General features: G+C 38.3%; 1 protein-coding gene across 6 annotated transcripts in view; it reads right to left on the reverse strand.

The window, feature by feature from the left end:
• Window positions 1-20,023, reverse strand: part of DACH1 (dachshund family transcription factor 1) — a 514,217-nt gene that overhangs the window by 283,290 nt on the left and 210,904 nt on the right. For all 6 annotated transcript variants that reach the window (XR_013543786.1, XR_013543788.1, XM_078390759.1 and 3 more), the window contains exon 2: window positions 14,872-14,987. Coding sequence is in view for 4 of the 6 variants with exons in the window: in XM_078390759.1 (XP_078246885.1) it covers window positions 14,872-14,987 (116 nt within the window). In the remaining 2 variants the exon portion in view is untranslated. The remainder of the gene's footprint in view (window positions 1-14,871; window positions 14,988-20,023) is intronic.

A 20,023-nucleotide genomic window follows, 5' to 3' on the forward strand; every position in this document is an offset into this window, starting at 1 on the left:
GTTGCATTTGGACAAACCACATGATTTCTGGAACAATGTCCTTTGGATAAACAAAATGAAAGTGGACCAACTGTCAAGCATGATGGTGGAGGGGTGATGATCTGGGCTTGTTTTGCAGCCATAGGACCTGAACACCTTAAAGTAATTGAGCCGATCATGAACTCTTCCGCATACAAAAGTATTCTAGAGTCAAATGTGAGGCCATCTGGCCAACAGCTAAAGATTGGCTAAAATTGGGTCATGCAACAGGACAATGATCCTAAATACACCAGCAAATCTACAACAGAATGTCTGGAAAAGAACAGAATCAAGGTGTTGCAATGGCCCAGCCAAAGCCCAGACTTTGCAGTGCTGTGGCAGGATCTTAAGAGAGCTGTGCATAAACAAATACCTGCAAACCTCAATGAACCAAGTTGTAAAGAAGAGTGGACCAAAATTTATCCACAACGATGTCAGAGACTGATAAAGTCATACAGAAAACTATTACTTCAAGTTATTGCTACTAAAGGTGGTTCTACAAGCTATTCTTTTCTCTTCTTTTCTCGTTTTTTGTTTTGGTCTCCTTACCTGATTTGTTTTCCCCACTTGGTGTACATCCTGGTGGTATTTGAGAGAGATGTGCATGAGGAAGAGCAATGAGAAATAAAATATGGTGTGTAAGTCTCTGGATGATGAGCATGTAGGTACAGTGCAGAATTGAGATATGGGTGCATGAAATAGGGAGTACAAGAGAGAAGTTGGGAGACAAAGAATGAGATTATATGCATGACAAAACATCTGCCTCTGTCTGTGTGTATGAAAAAAAGCTCTAGGGTGCCCTAGGGTGGTGGTTAAGTGTGTGTGTCAGAGAGAGGGAGGTGGGTGGAGAAAATGTCTGCATGTCTACTGTATGATTTTATTTGTCACACCCAGGGTGTAAATAAATATGGTAGGAAAATATATATTTTGGCTAATGAAATTGTAAGTTGACAAACCACTTGGTGAACGAACTCAAACAGTCAGAGGAATTCCTGCTTCAGCTATTTGGTTCCTGAATTTCAAAAATTGTGCAGAATTAGATTTGGCAGTCCCCAAAACTTTCAGACTGAATTAGCTAGCATCTAAGGTAAAAATGCATGAGTTACCTCTTAGGATAACCTATAGTACTCATTTAAAGCTGATGGAAAATCAGTTCTAGTAAAGCAAATACTGTACAAATATTTATCTTTGCTATTTTGATGATAACAATAAAAAGAGTGTATGAGACTGAATTTCTTAGCACTCCCATTTTACAGTTGAAGCCACAATGGGTTGACTATCTGGAATTATATTTGGGCCCACAATTCATAACAGAACACACGGAAAATGTTGGAATTCCACGGAGAGTACAGATAGGTATGCATGAATGGTAGGAATCTGACAGGGATGTGACTGAAATCATGCATCTGCCAGTTCAAGCCTAAATGAAAAGTAAAATTTTAATATACCACACACTTCCAAGAAACTACTTCGAAAAATCATTTTAGCTTAATTGACATCAGCTTTCCAGATCTCAAATAATTCATTCTAGAGTAGTCTAGGGCGGCTACTTTCTATGTAATAACCTAGTCAATGAATTGAAGATTACCCTTCTGGATTGTACAGAATAAAAATGTTGTCATATTTAATTCTTCAGTTCTTTTAGACATAAAAGCATGCATGTGAAAACAAATACTCCCTAATCAGTGAACTGCTTAAATATTATAAGGTAGTGCAAAACAAATAGCTTCCTGGAGTCCTAACGTCTATAGATATTAAGTTGGCTGATGATACCTACATTGATTTTTGACTGTTAAAGTAATGAAACTGGATTATACAAATCAATTTTTTTTACTATACAGCAGAAGCAGATATTGTTTCTTTTATGCTCCCTAGAAATGACATTAGGTGAACCACCGCACATGGCTGTGCATTTACTAATCCAACAGATAATGTGATCTACATGTGTCCAGAATTGTAGTCACTGTTAGCAGGTATTTCCTCCTTGCTCTGGCAGAACCTATCCACAGAATTCATATAATGACATCTCGGGCAAATTTACTGTACAGTACTTCAACTCTTATACTGCTGTGACAAAAATGAGATACGGTACTGTTTCTTTCAAAGTGTATCCAAACCACTTTACTGTGCTAAATATCAGCAAGATGCTGAAATGGACTTGATTGTATGACTAAAAATATTACTCTTATTTAATTCATCTAGGTTAAGGAAAGGGAAATTAAATTATCAAATTTCAATTTCAAATTAATATTCATCAGTGGGAATTACTTATGAGAAGTTATGTACAGAACTGTACTGGAGAACCTCTCAGCTGAGAGGTTCAAGGGGAATAACTAACCTGTTCCATGATTACTACAGTGGTGCCTCTACTTACGACCATCATCTGTTCCACAAGATGGACGTAACTCGAAATGGTTATAAGTCAAAGCACCATTTCCCATACAAATGCACTGAAACGCAATTAATCCGTTCCAGCCAAAGGAAAAAATCACACAATACTCACTGGAAACGTGATTAATCCCTTCTGGCCGAAAGGGGTGGTGGTGGTGAAAAGCAATCAAGCATGCAAGACCCATTGGAAGTGCACAGAAAACAAACAGAGCAGATCGGAAATGCACAAAGGGGGCAGGTCGGAAATGCAAAGGCAACAAAGGAAAAAGCATGGGGAGCATGCAGGACCCATTGGAAATGGGGAATAAAACGTAAAAAGCAACCAACCACCCCAAGACCCATTGGAAATGGGTGGAGCCAAAAAAACAAACCTCCCAAGACCTATCAGAAATGGGGAGAAAGCCAAAAAACAACCCCCAAGAGCCTTCAGAAATGGGATTAAAAAAAAACCCAAGACCCATCAGAAATGGGAAAAAAAACACTCCAAAAAAACCAAACAAAAACCCCCAAGAACCATTGAAAATGGGGGGGGAACAAAAAACAAACAAACCCCCCAAGACTCACCACAGCACAGAAACATAACCCCCCAGGTCAAAACCATGCTGCAAAAACACCCATAACAGTTTTTAAAAAGCAGAAAACAGCACCTTACCTTACCAGGCAGCCTGAAGCCTCCCTGTAAACACACACACACGCTCGCTCAGAAGCAGAAGCGAGCCAGTCCCAAGCCTCCTCTGACGCACACTCTCTAACTGCTGGGGCGAAAGAGCTACAAAGAAGCAACCTCATCGCCACCTACAGTTAGAAATTTGAATTTCCCACCTCACCCCCCGGCTTTTTTATGTTCATAAGTGGAATATCCTGTCGCAAGTAGAAGCAAAATTTTGCAGCCAGAGCTGGTCGTAACTCAAATGGTCAAAAGCAAGGACATTCATAAGTCAAGGCACCACAGTATCACATTAATTATATGATGCTGTCCTAGATGGATGTGGAACAAATAGTGCTCTCAAACCTGTTCTGCAAACCAAACCCCCTGAACACGAATGTTTCAAATACAGTGGTGCCTCGCATAGCGAGGTTAATTCGTTCTAAAAAAAACATCGCTATGGGAAAACATCGTTAAGTGAAACGAGTTTTCCCATAGAGATGCATTGAAAACCGGATAATCCGTTCTAATAGGAACGGATTATCCGGTTTTCTCCCTCCCCCCGCGGCTTGGATCTGACCCACGGCGGCTACCTCAGCCATGGCTAGACTCCCTAGAGTCTGGCCATGGCTGGGGTAGCCGCCGCGGCTCGGATCCCAGCCGTGGGCGGAGAGTGGGGGGTCCGGATGCCTTTCAGGCATCCCGGGCTTGGATCCCACCCCCTGCCGGTTACCCAAACCATGGGTAACCGGCGGCGGGTGGGATCCAAGCCCGGGATGCCTGAAAGGCATCCGGATCTCACCACCTTCCCCCCGCGGCTCGGATCCAAGCCGTGGGGGGAGGGTCGGAAGCATAGCCGGACTGTTTGGCAGCCACCGCGGCTTGGATCCGAGCCCCGGCGGCTGCCGAAGAGTCCACTCTCAACCTCCCCTCACGGCTTGGATCCAAGCCTTGGGGGGAGGGTCGGAAGCATAGCCAGACTTCAGCCGGCTAAGAGGCCGGCGATCGGGCAGGAGGAGGTGGGAAGATTCTCCCACCTCCTCCTGAGCGAACGCCGGTTTTTCAGCCGGCTGACAGGCCGGCGATCGGGCAGGAGGAGGTGGGAAGATTCCCCCACCTCCTCCCGAGCGAACGCCGGGTTTTCAGCCGGCTGACAGGCCGGCGATCAGGCAGGAGGAGGTGGGAAGGTTCCCCCACCTCCTCCCGAGCGAACGCCCACTTGTTCAGCCGGCAAATGGTGCCTATGGGGAAAACATCGCAAAGCGATTTTTCCCCATAGGCAACATCGGTATGCGATCACAAAAGCGATCGCAAAAAAGCCATCGTTATGTGTATTCCTCGTTATACGAGGCACTCGTTATACAAGGCACCACTGTACAAATAATATTTTGAACTGTGAAGCAAGTTCCAAACTGTGAAGCCTCACCTTTGGAACAGTCTGCCCCCCAGAGATCTGTCTGGCTCCCTCGCTGGGTGTTTTTAAGAGCAAACTTAAAACCTGGCTCTTTAGGCAGGCTTTCCCTCCTGTCATCACCTGATTATTTTTCCCATCTTGAACTATATTATTACTGTTTTTTTATATATTATATTGTTTTCATTTTATCTATTATTGTTGGCTGCCCAGAGTAGACTTTGGTCTAGGTGGGCAGGGTATAAATAAATAAATAAATAAATAAATAAATAAATAAATAAATAAATAAATAAATAAATAAATAAATAAATAAATAAATAAATAAATAAATAAATAAATGGATGGATGGATGGATGGATGGATGGATGGATGGATGGATGGATGGATGGATGGATGGATGAATGAATGAATGAATGAATGAATGAATGAATGAATAAATAAATAAATAAATAAATAAATAAAGTTAAATCAATTAACATGTGAAAAAACAGGTTTTTACTATTGACAGCAACAGTAACATGATTTACGGAGTGTTCAAAAACTTACTGAGAGTATATAGAGAAGCACAGACTGCAACAGCAAGCCACACATTTTGTACATTTTTATATGACATTCCAACTCTGTTACCAACTATTTGAAGTAATTATACAACAATAGCGTCCCAAACTGATGCTTGTTCTACTTCTCATAGAACATATATTCCAAAGGAAAGGGTGGCTGCAGGATTCAAGAGGAGAGAAAACACATACCATAAAATATAATTAAAAATTGTGGAGGCTGCATATGACAAGAATAACCATAAAAAACAGATACAAACCAGCTGGCTGTTAACAACTTCTGAGTTATAAAAATCTTAAACCTGCTGTAAAGCACTCAATTCGATTTACATAACCACAGAGCTGACATTCCTCTTAGATTCCTCTGCTGGGGATTATTTTGACATGTTTTAAAGCAGCATAAAAAGCAACTGTGAAGGAAGACATGTATCATCTTACATAAAAATTCATTTCAGCCCTAAGACTGGGCTTATATACTTTAATCCAAACATCTCAACTGGAACTGGAAAAATACCTTGGATGCTACTAGTACTTTGATTCTATTACATTATTCCTTTGGTGGTCTTATTTTTGATTGAGTCAATAGACAAAGAAAATCTATACAGTCACAGGCGGTTATATTTCAGTGCCGCTGCAACCCAAAGAGAAAGAAAAATGATCAGGTCTGTTACAACCAGCTATCGAGTGCAATGGCGTATCAGCCTTTATATGGATTACATTTCTTGTAAGCTTGAGCTTAGTCTCCTTGCTAAAAAGTATTTCTTAGGAGCCTAATGATGCAGGCCACATTTTACAGGACTAACACAGCTTGCTATAGGGAATTAAAATAAACAAAATAAAATAAAATCAATCTTACATTGAGTGAAGTTTTGATGTATAAATACTGGCAGGTTACATTGCCCTGAGCACAAAATGAGTTTTGCCATTTGATAATTTGCTTGATTCACTGTGCTGCCTCATGCAGGGCATTTTATGCCTGATTTATGTCTAATCGAGTCACCTGCTTAATGTTAAGGAGGGTCACAGCTAGATAGAAGGGTTACAAGCACAGAGAGCTTTCAGCATCTCCCCATTTGACATAAGAAATGGGTGTAGGTGCCAAGGGTCAACACATATTTATTTTTATTTAATGTTCTCGATGAAATATTGCATAAAACATTTATGTACCATGGAACGAATTTGATTTCTCCATGAAACACAGTAGGCAAACATGCATTAAGGGTCTCAAAACACACAACGAATAAAGTTAAAAAAAGCAATCAAGCCAAATACATGATTGTTTGACTGCCAGCTTTTTATATATATAATGGAATTGAAAATGTCCATCTTTTACACGTGAAAACACTGCACAACTGTAAAGATTTTTTCAGCTGTCACAAATGTAAAATATTGCTATAGATTATAAAAGCAAATGAGATATGGCAAAGCAGGTTATACATTCATCTTTGTTTCCACAAAACCTACTCAGACAATAGCATGTGCAATTGTGTGCAGGGAGAGTAACACAGTGTGGTTTCTTGCTGCTGTTTTTGTACAGCCATCATAATAATGTCTAAATCGAATATATGACTGATAAAACACTACATCTATTTACTCAGAAATTAGTTTTCTTAAGATCAATAGAGTATATTTGCAGTTAAGTAGTTACAGAATTGCAGCCTAACATAGTCAACTGTTTCAGGGTGCTATCTTAACTAGCAAAACGGCTGAGGGCTGGCTGGGGTAACACTAGGCCAATTGAGGTTGTTGTGAATTCAAACCTCTACCAGCATAAGGATGTTAGAAATTACCTAGGATTACTGTGATCCTAGCCTAAATTTGTGTTAATACAGTGGCTGTGAGCCTAGGCTGAGAGGAGTTCGGACCTGACTCACCTCCTCCAGAAGTCTTCCTCTTTTCTGGATTTTCCGCTGGCAGTTGTACCAGCAGATCCAAAATCAACTAGCAAAAAGGAGTTGTGCTGGCACAAAAGGCTTCTGCCAATTCCAAACCCACTGCAGCCAGCATATTTTGTACTCTGGATTACACTGTAATTCATGCCTAACTGATTTCAGTGTGTCTAGTACAAGGGATCCCATCCCAGGGTAACCACAGGTTGGACTGAAGGCATCAAATTACTGATTAATCTTAGGCATTAAAAAATAAGAAAGACCATATTCAATGTACTCTGATAAATCATAAACTATGTAAACATAGGTCTAAATGCAATGTTAGTTGTACTTTGAGTAGATTCATTGAAATGAATGGGATTTATTACAGAGAATTTAAGTCCTATTTGTATCATTGAAACTGCACTAAGTAGGGCTGGATTTAGACCAAAATATTTGCTAAACACTCAAAGAAGAAGAAAATCCGAAAGCCAGTCAGTACAAGCATCCATGCAATCTGTCCTACAGAAGACCTGGAATGTTGGGTGCCTGATGGAAAAACAAAACTGAAAATAGGAAGGGGAGGTGATGTGGCTAGCCTAAACCTGTGACACACTAAGGTAATCTGGAGAGTGGTGTGAATGGCTGCCTATCATCCAGAATAGCACACAGACTTTTTAAAGTTTTCAGCCTTTAAATACATATGAAGCCTAGTATATGAGCATCTTGTGGGCTACCACTATCTGTTTCAACTACTGCTGCAGAATAAAAAGGTTGGATAAATGGGCGGACTACTCTTTTTAAAAGAAAAATGTTGCATTAAACTAAATTGGAATTACAGTATGAGAAGGAAAGTGGTGGTAATGCATATATGAAGAAAGGCAGAAATAGTTTAAAATAGACTCTTGAAAGCACTAATGCATAATGGAATTATTTCATGAGCACAAAATAATAGCTTTCAGAATTATGAACTATTCTACAGTATTAATCTCAGTGAAGCAGCCCAAATAGACTGAAGACTGATCCATGGATTTTGTACAGGTGGATCTAGACATTCATGCCAGGACTGTATCATATAGGTATGGAAGTGGTAGAATCACTTATTTAAACAATTCTTCTTGTTCATCAAAGCTAATGATGTCACCAAGATGGCTAGGTTACCTCTGTTTTACATACACTTTTATCAGAATTATGTATGATAAGGGGTGGGGTTATCCTATCTGAGCAAAGTTGTCAATAGTTTTGTAATGTTGGACTAGTCTCAGTGGCCAATGGATTTACTTCATGGCATCCTATTTTCTTTCTCTTTTTTTCTGCTTGCAAGTATAACAGAGGAGCCAAATCCCTGTACTGCAATAGCCAAACTGACTAAATACATCCTTTCATCACTATACTGACGAGATACACAAACAAAAATGGACAAAATATATTTTCCAGCCATGCCTGAAACAGAAAAAGATATTGGGTGCCTGGCGCATGTTGGCTAGGATTATAATGCAATTTACAAGCACAGACACAAGGCAGGAAGACACATAAACAAAACAGCAACATCACAAATAAAAACTCTTAATGATTATATAGCAAGCTCTGTTAAAAAGAAATACATTAAGTTACCATAGGAACGACACTGCAAAAGGCATGTAGAGCTAAGAAATGTATGAGATGTAGTTAGTATTATGCAACAGAGATGAAATGAGAAGCCTTCTATTGAGATCTACTGTATATTACACTGATAAATACAATTAAATACTATTAAATCATAAATTTCAAAAGAGGCAACAGTGCACAAACAAAAGCAAAGAGTGTGATTAACGAAGAGGACATACAAGGCATAAAGGCAAAGGGTAACTAACAGGAAACTTTCAATATTACCTCCACCACATCTGTGCAACAAGAGATCTTAATTATGAGAGAGAAAGAGATGCTTAGAGCTATGTATCAGTTGACCAAGAACAAGGAAAGAGAAATAAAACGAAAAAAAGAACAATAATAAATTCATGATTTCAAACTGTACTCTTGTCCAATTCTATAGGCTATATTTAGGAGAAATTGAGAGTTGCTATACCAGAGGGAACTAAAATCCTAAAAAGTAAGAATAAGAAAGGATAATACTAGGAAAGACCTCCAAGAAGAAATACAGGAGCACCCAATTAATTTTCCTTTATGTCTCCAATAGTCTGGATTTATGTTCAGGTTTGTTAAACAAATCCCTAAGGTTAGAAGGGTAATACATGAAAGTGAGTTCATATGCATATCCTTTTCAAATTTATGACTTTTACATACCAAATTTGGTGTTTGGAACTTATGCTTGGATTAAATTTGTGTAAATCTAGGTCCAGTAAAATTTGTAATGATTATTAATGAAAATGTCATGGATATGGATGTGTTAAAAAATAGAATTACACACGTCTCAATGTTCTCATTTGAAGAGATGAGAAAAACAGTTGTGATTCACAAGCAAAGGTGGAATATCAGGTAGCCCAAGGCAAGTTTTAGGAACAGATTTGTTCACAAGGAAGGGGAGTGAATATCTACTAAATTCTAGAAATTTTAGAATACTATAAGTTGCAGTTCCTCAAAATTAGTCATTCAAATTAAGTTTACAAAACTAATAAATCAGAAACTAAATGTTATATGTTGGTAACTACCTCTAATTACAACAGGCACTCTATAAAATGATACCAAAGCTTAAGGACCATGATATATTTCCTTGAAGAGTTTCCCTTACTCCTATTGAATGTAGAGGCACACTCCTTTTGTGAATTATATTTGAGGCTCAACTACTTATATATCCAAAAATGCTCAGTTTCAGTGTGTGGTAGCAGCCACATGTGCTCGTTGATTCAGATCTTCCTCCTGAAAGCAGTGGAGGTCAAAAAAAGAGAATCATCCAGAAACACAGCCAGTATCATCCTCTCTAGATGGATAATTTAATTTATTTTGTTTGTCACAGCACATAGCTTGAGAATTAAAATCATATTTTGTAGAATAACAACATGATTTGGCGCTTTCACACATAGACGAAGGCACTGCTTATGACAGTATACACCTCCATTTTATAAAAGATTATAATGTGATGTAAAAACATTACATTCATATCATATTGGTTTCATAAGGAGATGTTAAGTTAGAAGAAAACACGAATACATACTAAATCAACAAATGGCTCATGCACTTCAAATTCATTAAGAATTGGAAATGTCCTGCTTCCATCACTGAACATGTGCCATCAACACTCTACATCTGTAGACCTTGACCTATGTCTCAGCAAGATTTTCCAGCAATTTACAAGCAACTTTGTATCAACTAATGAACCCATCAAAATTGAGCTATTTAACTAAAAGTTAGTCTATTAATTTTCCATTCTTCTTTTTATGAGTTATAGGGGAGGTGCAGTTCACACTGTCCATTTTTGTACTTGAACAGGAATATTTCTTCTGCCTCACATATTCCAGTCTGTTTGCTGGTCTGACGGATCACCACATCGGTTACAGAGAACAAAATAATATGAATGCTAGCTCTAAGACACACACTGTGTGTCAGTATCACACTGCATTTTATTTCTTTTCACATAAAATTTTAAAAATTGATGAAAACTCTATGAAAGATCTTTGGCAAGATCTTTCTGTTACATCTGCTAGCAATTCTAATTTTTTTTTTGCAATTCTCATTTTGATCAGGTCGAATATTTCCTAAAATTAAAATGGGAGAAAGCTGTATAAAAGCATTATTTGTTTTCCTGGATCTCCCAGCCTCTGACATAATAGACCACAGTACCTGTTGGGACTGAATCTCAAAATTAAAAGGCACAGTTTAAGCTGATGCTAGGGGGCACTTGTGATATTGAGTCCTAGTGCTTTGAAAATGAAAACAGAAACCAAGTTTATAAGCAAGCATCTTGGACAGCAGCAATGGACTGTTTGTTACCAAGAAATAAGGACAGTTTGTTACGAAAGTCAAACTAGCTTCGGGGGGGGGGGGGGCAATGAGAATTTTAAAAATCCTGTAAAGGAAATCTCAAGCATAAGAGATGGACTATATGGATTAAGCACTGTGAATGTATTTAGCATTTCTCATGAAAGATTTTCTAGGTTTCCCAGCAGATATGTATTTATCAATAAAGGAATCATATATATCAATATAGGAATTGTATATATATATATCACTGGAAGGACAGATCCTGAAGCTGAGGCTCCAATACTTTGGCCATCTCACGAGAAGAGAAGACTCCTTGGAAAAGACCCTGATGTTGGGAAAGTGTGAAGGCAAGAGGAGAAGGGGACGACAGAGGACGAGATGGCTGGACAGTGTCATAGAAGCTACCAACATGAATTTGGCCCAACTCCTGGAGGCAGTGGAAGACAGGAGGGCCTGGCGCGCTCTGGTCCATGGGGTCACGGGGAGTCGGTCACGACTTAACAACCAAACAACAACAAATATATTATAAACATATATTAGCCTTGAGGAAATTTTCCTGCCTTCCCTGTGGCTGTATATATCTCAATTAATGTGGTTTGGATATTGTAAACTTTCATACTGTATACATGACTGCTATTTTCAGAATATGCATGAGTAGATTAGAAGAGTATATAAGTGAATTATTGTAGGATATTGTATTTAGTAAACATGAAATAGTGCATCTTGTTTGAGCAAAGTGCTAATAATCAACAAGTGGATTCCTCATTGTACATAATCAATCAGGTGGCTTCGCACAGAATTAGAAATCTAAGTGGCAACTTCCCAAATGACTTACGCCTTTTCCCTTCTACCAATGTAACTACATTTCAAGATTTTGGCCAATGTACATGAATATGCTGGATGCCACCTTGAGATTTGTGATTGGACATCACTGGAGAGCAACAGGTAATTTGCCAGACTGATTGACAAGGTATGTATGTACCTTTGAGGAAGTCAAGCTGTGCAGGGTAAATGGGTGGATTACCATGAATATGCATCTCTCTTAACATCTAGTTTCACCCAGAGACAAGGACTGAGAATTAAGAGGTGTTGTTTGAAGTCACAAAGCATTTCAAAGGCACTGGGGTATTCCCAATAATGTATTCCCTCTTATTGGTTATAAGAATGTTTTTGCAGACTGCCAAAAATGTACTCTGATGAATTAACTGAAATATTATAACATTGCCAAAGCCACTAGAGATCTCTCCTTGCAATGGAATCCAAACCCTCAAAAGCATTGTCCCAGAACTTTTCACCATACAGAGAAATGGGAGATGTGGCACAAAGTAATAAATTATTAAATTCCTATTAAATCTTTGAATACTGTGAAGGTTGTCTTCTATCCAGGTAAGGGAAAATAATATCACAAGAGAAATTGGAAAAATGGCTCAAAGCTGAACAAGGGAATTATGCTTTCACGACCTTAATGGAGTGCATACTGTCTACACCAGCTCTGATCTACTGCAAGGAAAAATACATAATCTGATAGGTTTAAAGACCACTCTAATTCTGCATGTACTAGTTGATGTACTGTAGAACTTACTTTGTAAGCAGAAAATTATGTGCAAGTCTATAGGAACTTATGTGTTGCAAACATCAATATTAATAATACAAGATCTATGTAAATGTCAAATATATGGTAGCCACATTTTTTCATATACAAAAGACATTATCAATTGGACAATACATAGAAATAGACCAAACTGTTATCCAATAAGTGCTCACTTATTTAAAGGAGGGAATCAAAGAAATAAAGACTCTCTGAGAACTTGGTATCAGATACAAAACATTTGAACTTTTGAAGATGCTATCTCATCTTTGTCTTCCTCACTCTGTATTTCTCATGTTCCTTGTATAAACACTCATTTCTACATAATAAGAGGTCACCTATGAGTTCTACACTTAGTCTTATTCTTTTCTTTTTCATTTTTTTGAACAAATAGAGATTATAAATGCAAAAGCAAGAAACACATTGAAGGAAAAATTGAACAAGAGCCAAAGAAGTAAAGTTCACAGACTGTCAGATTAGGAGACCTGGATTCAAATGCCCACTCAGCCATGGAAACTCACTGCTAAAACAAAAAACTCACATACAATGGAGACCCTACCAGGGTTGTATAAGCTGGAATCAACTTGAGAGTATGGAACACACATATAAGATGGAGTACCTCTACCCATGTCCCCTCAAGCCCTTTGCAAACTATTAGCAGAAACAATAATCTTTCATTTATTTATGTGTTTGTTTATTTATATATCTGTTCAATTTCTATCCTGCCATTCTCCTCTTATTGGGATCTATAGTGACTTACAGGAGTATATTAAAAAATTCACAAATTATTAAAAATATATTAATTACAAATTTTAAACTATAGGAAATAAAAATTACAGAAAATTTCTTTAAAAAAGATTTTAAAATCCCACTGAACCTCCCCCATCTCAATTGCCTGCTGACTCTCCAATAGCCTCTTCAAAGAAGCAAAGTTTCAATTGCCATTGGAATAAAAGGAGAAAACGGTTAACCACACCACCTGACAAATGGAGTTCAATACAGTATCTGGAAGCAGCCACAGGAGAAAAAAAAAACAACCTCTCAGATCTTTCCTAAACATGCCAGTGAAAGTGGTAGGATTACATGATGTACTCCCTTGATGTTCTTTATGTTTGTGGGGAATGGTACAAGGAGATACAGTATTTCAGATATCGTGGTCTTGAGCCATAAAGACCTTTAAATGTCATGATGACCGATATGTGAATAGGGCCTAGAAATGAACTGGCAGCCAGTGAAGATGTCACAATTGTGTGTGTGTGTGGGGGGGGAGATTGTCGCAGAAACCCAGTAGCCAGTACCAATGAATACTATGGCTGCAGCATTTTGCAACAGTTTCCCAACCGTCTTCAGAGGCAGCTCCATATAAAGAGTTTTGCAATAATTCAAACGTGAAGTAACCAAGGAATGTGTCACCACAGCCAAGATTAGAAAATATAAACCAAGGACTTGTCACATGCTTCAAATCCAAGATTAAACCCTATTAATGCCATGAAGGCTTTCACTCCTATATTCCTAATTCTTCTACAGAAGTGAAGCCTTATGTATTTATAATTGCATATACTCAGTTTCATCCCTTATCATGCCTTAACTCATTTGAGATGAGCGACAAACAGTAACTCCACCCAATATGGATCTTCTCCCCTACCCCAAAAGCCCTTTCTACCTCGTTCCTACTTCATTCAAAGAATCCCCCATTATCCAGGTTTATAGAAGGCAGGGGCTGTAGTTCTTTCAATTCAAATTAAGGTGTGAGATTTCAAAATATTTTAAGGAACAAGAGAAACTGTTCCTATTTCAATGTTGATATTAGTGAAATTCTGAATGCAAAAGAAAATGTTTTCACTTGTGGAGAAATTACCAGCTAAAGGATGGAATGTCCAAACATAGCAATTATGTGCAAAGTAGCATAGTTATTTTCAAAGCTGATAAGGAAAATAATATATAGATCAATTTATTGAAAGGGGTTTTTATTTCCATAGTTTTGAAATTTGTTGACAAACCACATCCAACTTACAGCAACTCTAGTAGAATTTTCAAGGTAAATGAAATGTTTAAAGGCTACTTTGAGTGAGTTTCCACTGCCAGATGGAGGTTTGAACCCAGGTCTCCTAGTCCATCACACTATCGCTATACCATGCTGGCTTACTTCCAGCAAATTATTCAGTATGTATGAAAGTTAATGTCACTCATGCAAAGGAATTGGAAGCTGACTTCATCACTGGTTACACACGAAAGCTGCACAACACACAGCATGACTGCAATACCAAAGAGCTGAAAAATGTTTTCATTTGAGAAAAAAGAAATGATTGCAGAAGAATACACATGATATGAGTATATGGATTTTAAAAATTAAAAATTCATCTTCTATAGTTGAAAAGTGACCATAACAGAAGTTCTATAGTATGAAGAGGAGCGGGGTTGTTGTTGTTGTTGTTTTTTGGGGGGGTTACTGGGCCATACTATGAAACTCCTACCTGTTGGTGGGATGATTCCAGGAGACATGAGACCAGGGACAGAATGCGGCATGATATGTGAATTCTCTGGGGTGGTGACACTTTGAGTCCGCTTAGGAGGCCGTCCAGGTCTGGAACTGAAACAAACAAACAAACAGAAAACTTTACAATTAAGCTGTTGTCTTACACACCATTTCAAAGTTGTTTCAATTGGTAACATGGACTGTAAATAAATTTGTTTCAAGGACGGTTGCTTTTGCAGTTAGTTGTAATAGACTTCCATCACTAATTAGATTACATGCTGAATTCATTTTCCTCATTGAAGATCAGCCGCGCTTGATGCATAATTCATAGCCTGCACCTCGTTACCTGCTTCTTCATATTAATATCTATACACAGTTTGAATTGCCTCGTTTGCATATGCTAAAGTTCTGCATGCAGCCTTCAGCACGAAAATTATGCACTAACTTGTAATAATTATTACAGTCAGCCTGCTATTGATTTATGAGACTTTTAAAAACCAAATATGTGTAGTACTTGTAATGAATGATATTTTAAGGTTCTTCAGGAAATTAAAAGGCAATGGCTGCCTAAGGAAATGTTCTGCTTGTTTGATTTAATACTACAGTTAGCTGGGAGGTGGAATGAAAGAGTGGTTCAGACCTATAGCACATTTTTCGATGATATGTTTTATTACTTCGCACTACTACCCTGATATCTAGATGATAAATGACAATACATATCTAATATGTGAAAAGGTCTTGCAATTTCTTTATTTTTTGTCATGTAAAAGATAAGTCAAGTTATCATTTAACCCTTATTTTATTTAAAGCAAAAAGAAGTGCTTTAAATATGGAACATTAGTAAAAAAAAAAAAGCTTTGATTTGCTCAAAAAGCCTTTGTTGAAAAATAAATAAAAGTCTCAATCCCTGACATTTCTTCTGCATGGATATGCAGAGCTGGTACACACTGGGGTTGGAGCAGGTCAGACAAAAAAAGGTAAGAGAAAAGCCACATGATAGTTGTTCTAGAACAGTTGTTCCCAACCTTGGGTAACCCAGGTGTTCTTGGACTGCCACTCCCAGAAACCCTAGCCAGCACATCTGATGGTGAAAGCTTCTGGGAACTGCAGTCCAAAAACACCTGAGTTACCCAAGTTTGGGAACCACTGTTCTAGAACATCCCCCCTTTCAATTAGTGATTGCACAAAAAGGGTTTCATGCAACTTGCACATCCGTTGCTTACACAAAGGGGGCTCCATGTGGTCACATGCAACTGGAACATCTGATTACATGGAAGCTTTCACACAGCTTCATGGGACAATCCTCTCTGCAGATATTTGGGCAAAACCATAGACATCCAAGGGACAGGGAAACAGTGTGTACAGTTAGAGGTAAGACCAGTACTTAGGCCCTGCTTCTTACCCATGCCATTGAGCTCTCTTTGTGCAATTAAGATTTGAAGGAAACTGTGATCAAAAGCTTATGTGAGAATTATACCCTAATGTTAAAGTATAACAGGATTGAAACAGATATTCATGTAGAAGTGGATCTGTGTGCATAGCAAGAGATTTTGGTTGTTCAAAGACTACATTTTCAGTCAGTTCTGGGAAACATGTATATGGATTCTTTTATTCACACCAAAGCCTTCCTATGACAAGAATAGATGGATTACATGGCACTATCATCAAAATCTAAAAGACACAAAAATCTCAGCTTTTAAAAAGAAATGTTCTACAAGTTCTATATACGTTCTGCTAATAACTTCAACAGGGCGTATACTTTACATTTATGGCCCTTGCTTTTGCAAAGATAGTTAAGCAAATCAACAGTTCATAGTGGCTTGTCAAAGAAATTCCAAAACTCAAAAGTTCTTTATATAATGCCATTAGAGCTAATTTCCTTGGTCCTAAACTAAATAAATAGTAAACAGGTGGGGGGGGGGAATGATCTGGCAGCCTAACCTCAAATCCTTACTTAACTTGAGTGGCTTTGAATCAGACAAAACCGTGAGCATACTCTTTCTTATAGGTAAAAGAGAAATCATCTCATGCCCCTCCATCTTGTTCTCCTTCAAACAATGACATTAAAAACAAATGTTTGCATTAATGACACATGTTAATTTATATACTTATCCCATTTTTATCCCCTCTTTCTGGCAAATCAGGGACCCATATACGGTGGGGCAGACACAGAAAAGGCCCTCCTTCAAGTTCTCTCAAACACGCCCATGAGGGCAAGAGCACCAAGGGAAGGGCCTCCTTAGAAGATCTGAAGATCAAGACGAGTGTCATATGGGGAAATGAGTCCTTCAAATAACCCAGCTGTAAAATTATCCACAGGGCACACAATACTTGTCATTCGCCGCCTGTGGAAGAAATGTCATTCCATTCATCTAGTCCTACTGCTTAGGGGGTAGCTGAGCAGTTTATCTCAAAATATAATAATATTAGAAGCATATTAGCTATTTTATTCAGAATCTCTTTCCTAGCTGCAAGACCTAAGTAGCACTCGCTTTCATTGTGACCATTAGATCTTTGTGTTTTGAGACACCCACATTTTTTCAAACTATACCCTTCTCTAATAAACGAATAACGATCAAAGTACAGGGCATTTCCTTGGAGTTTAATGACTCAAGACCTTGGGCCATTAACCTTAACTGGTCATTAATTCCCAAGTTAATGACCTGAATTGAGGTCATTATTAATATAAAGCAAGAAGATTTTCATTGTATTCAACATGGCTTTCTTTTTTTTCTCTCATCAATAAAAACAGTTATTTTTCTAAACTTATGCGGAGGAAGTATATGAAAATTATATTGTTTTGAAATGTTTATAGCCTTATAGTAGATATACTCATTATTCTTGGAAATGTTCACAATGAAAATAAACATCTTAGCTTAGATCCCCATACAGAAAGCATCTTCCTTTTGCAGAAGGGCAGTTTTACATCTTGTGCTACAGAACAAAATAGGAAAAGTAAAACGAAATATAAAGATAGGTGATATAAATCAATCACACCACAAAAACAATTTAAATTGGATATTCCTCTATTTTTATTGACATTTAAAGTCTATAGAACATTCTTTTGATGTAAAGTTCTATGGTTAAGTAGATTCACAAAGGAAAGTATTTTCACATTGTAAAGCCACGCTGAAGCCAAGTTAATACAAGGGTCACTCCAATATTGACCGCTTGTGGTCCATCATTTATAAGTAAGTACAAAAGCAGTTTCACAGTGGATTATCACACAACAAATGCCAGTGGACAGCTTGTTGTTTAGATAAGTCCTATTCAAGCACTATTATCCATGCAGAAAATTCACACAAAGCAGGGCATCCCCTTGTCCTACTTACCTCTGTTTCTTCTTCCATCTCCCTCCCACATATGGAACACAATGAATATGAGACAGTGATCATCCACTGTTTGTGGAGATCCTTCACAAGAGTCAGGACCCTGATTTTCCAGAATTCTTACTCACTTGGGTCCCTCTTCACATCTGGGACCCTCCACGTGTTTACTTATGTTAAAAAGCTGAAGCTTGAATTCTAAAAAAAATACCCTACATTTAGAAATACTTTGATATGCTTCTTGTTGCAATATTTCTAATTTCAAAGAAAATTATTAAGGCAGTCAAGTTTGAAGGTAGATATGAGATTATTACATGAATCAAAAACACAGATCCAGAATACTATCTTATCTCTTTAATCATTCACATGTCTATACCAAAGGACTTGATTCTAGCATATTCATTTTCATATACTTTCCCTTACATATAGTATATCAGGTTGGATCCAGAGTGCTCCTCCATAACAGATTTTCTTCTGGTGGTGAGTCATACAGGATCTGCAAAAGGATACCTACTGTCACCTGTTTCTCTCTTCCCTAAAGTCCCCAATTCAACTTATTTACTCTTCTGAAACTAATCACTCAGGATGGCCTTTGTTATGTAAAGCTTGGGGTTATTTTTTTTTTGCCAGCAATGTGGGCATGACATAAGACAATGTAAGGCCATTTCCTGGCATTCTGAGTCAAAGACAAAATAGTAATATTCCACATTCATAAATTATAAAATATTTCCTGAACAACTGAATAGACACTGACAGAAAGATATAGATACAAGTATAGATACAGGACCCCTACACAGGTTGTTGACTTGTCGTCGTGAACGGTCTTGAGTAATTCAGAGAAGATATGGGCTATGCCCGTGCAGGGATACCCAAGAAGGACAGGTCATAGTGGAGAGTTCTGACTAAATGCAATCCACCTGGAGCAGGAACTGGCAAGCCACTCCAGTATCTTTGCCAAGAAAACGCCATTGACAGAAACAAAACGCTAAAAGAGACGATGCTGGAAAATGTGTCCCTCAAGTGGAAAGGCGTCCAACATGCTATTGAGGAAGAGCGAAAGACAAGTACAGGTAGCTCCAGAGCGAAAGACAAGTACAGGTAGCTCCAGAGCTAATGAAGTGATTGGGCCAAACCTGAAAGGACGCTCACCTGCGGACGCACCTGGAAGTGAAAGGAAAGTCTGATGCTGCAATGAAAAATAATGCATAGGAACTTGGAATGTAAGATCTATGTACCTTGGTAAGCAGGATGTGGTCGAACAGGAGATGGCAAGAATAACACTGACATCCTGGGCATCAGTGAACTAAAATGGACAGGAATGGACGAATTCAATTCAGACGATTACAGTATCTAATACTGTGGGCAAGAATCCCGTAGAAGAAATGGAGTGGCCCTCATAGCAAACAAAAGAGTGGGAAAAGCGGTACTGAGATACAATCTCAAAAATGATAGAATGTTTTCAAAACAAATCCAAGGCAGACCTTTCAACATCACAATAATCCAAGTTTATGCACCAACTACCAATGCTGAAGAGGCTGAAACTGACCAATTCTATGAAGACTTACAACACCTTCTAGAACTGACACCAAAGAAAGATGTTCTTCTCATTATACGGGATTGGAATGCTAAAGTAGGGAGTCAAGAGATAAAAGGAACAACAGGTAAGTCTGGCCTTGGACTTCAAAACGAAGCAGTCGTCATTTAGTCGTTTAATCGTTTCCGACTTTTTGTGACTCCATGGACCAGAGCACGCCAGGCCCTCCTATCTTCCACTGCCTCCCAGAGTTGTGTCAAATTCATTCTGGTAGCTTCGATGACACTGTC

Source organism: Pogona vitticeps, chromosome 3, assembly GCF_051106095.1.
Source record: "Pogona vitticeps strain Pit_001003342236 chromosome 3, PviZW2.1, whole genome shotgun sequence".
Taxonomy (NCBI): domain Eukaryota; kingdom Metazoa; phylum Chordata; class Lepidosauria; order Squamata; family Agamidae; genus Pogona; species Pogona vitticeps.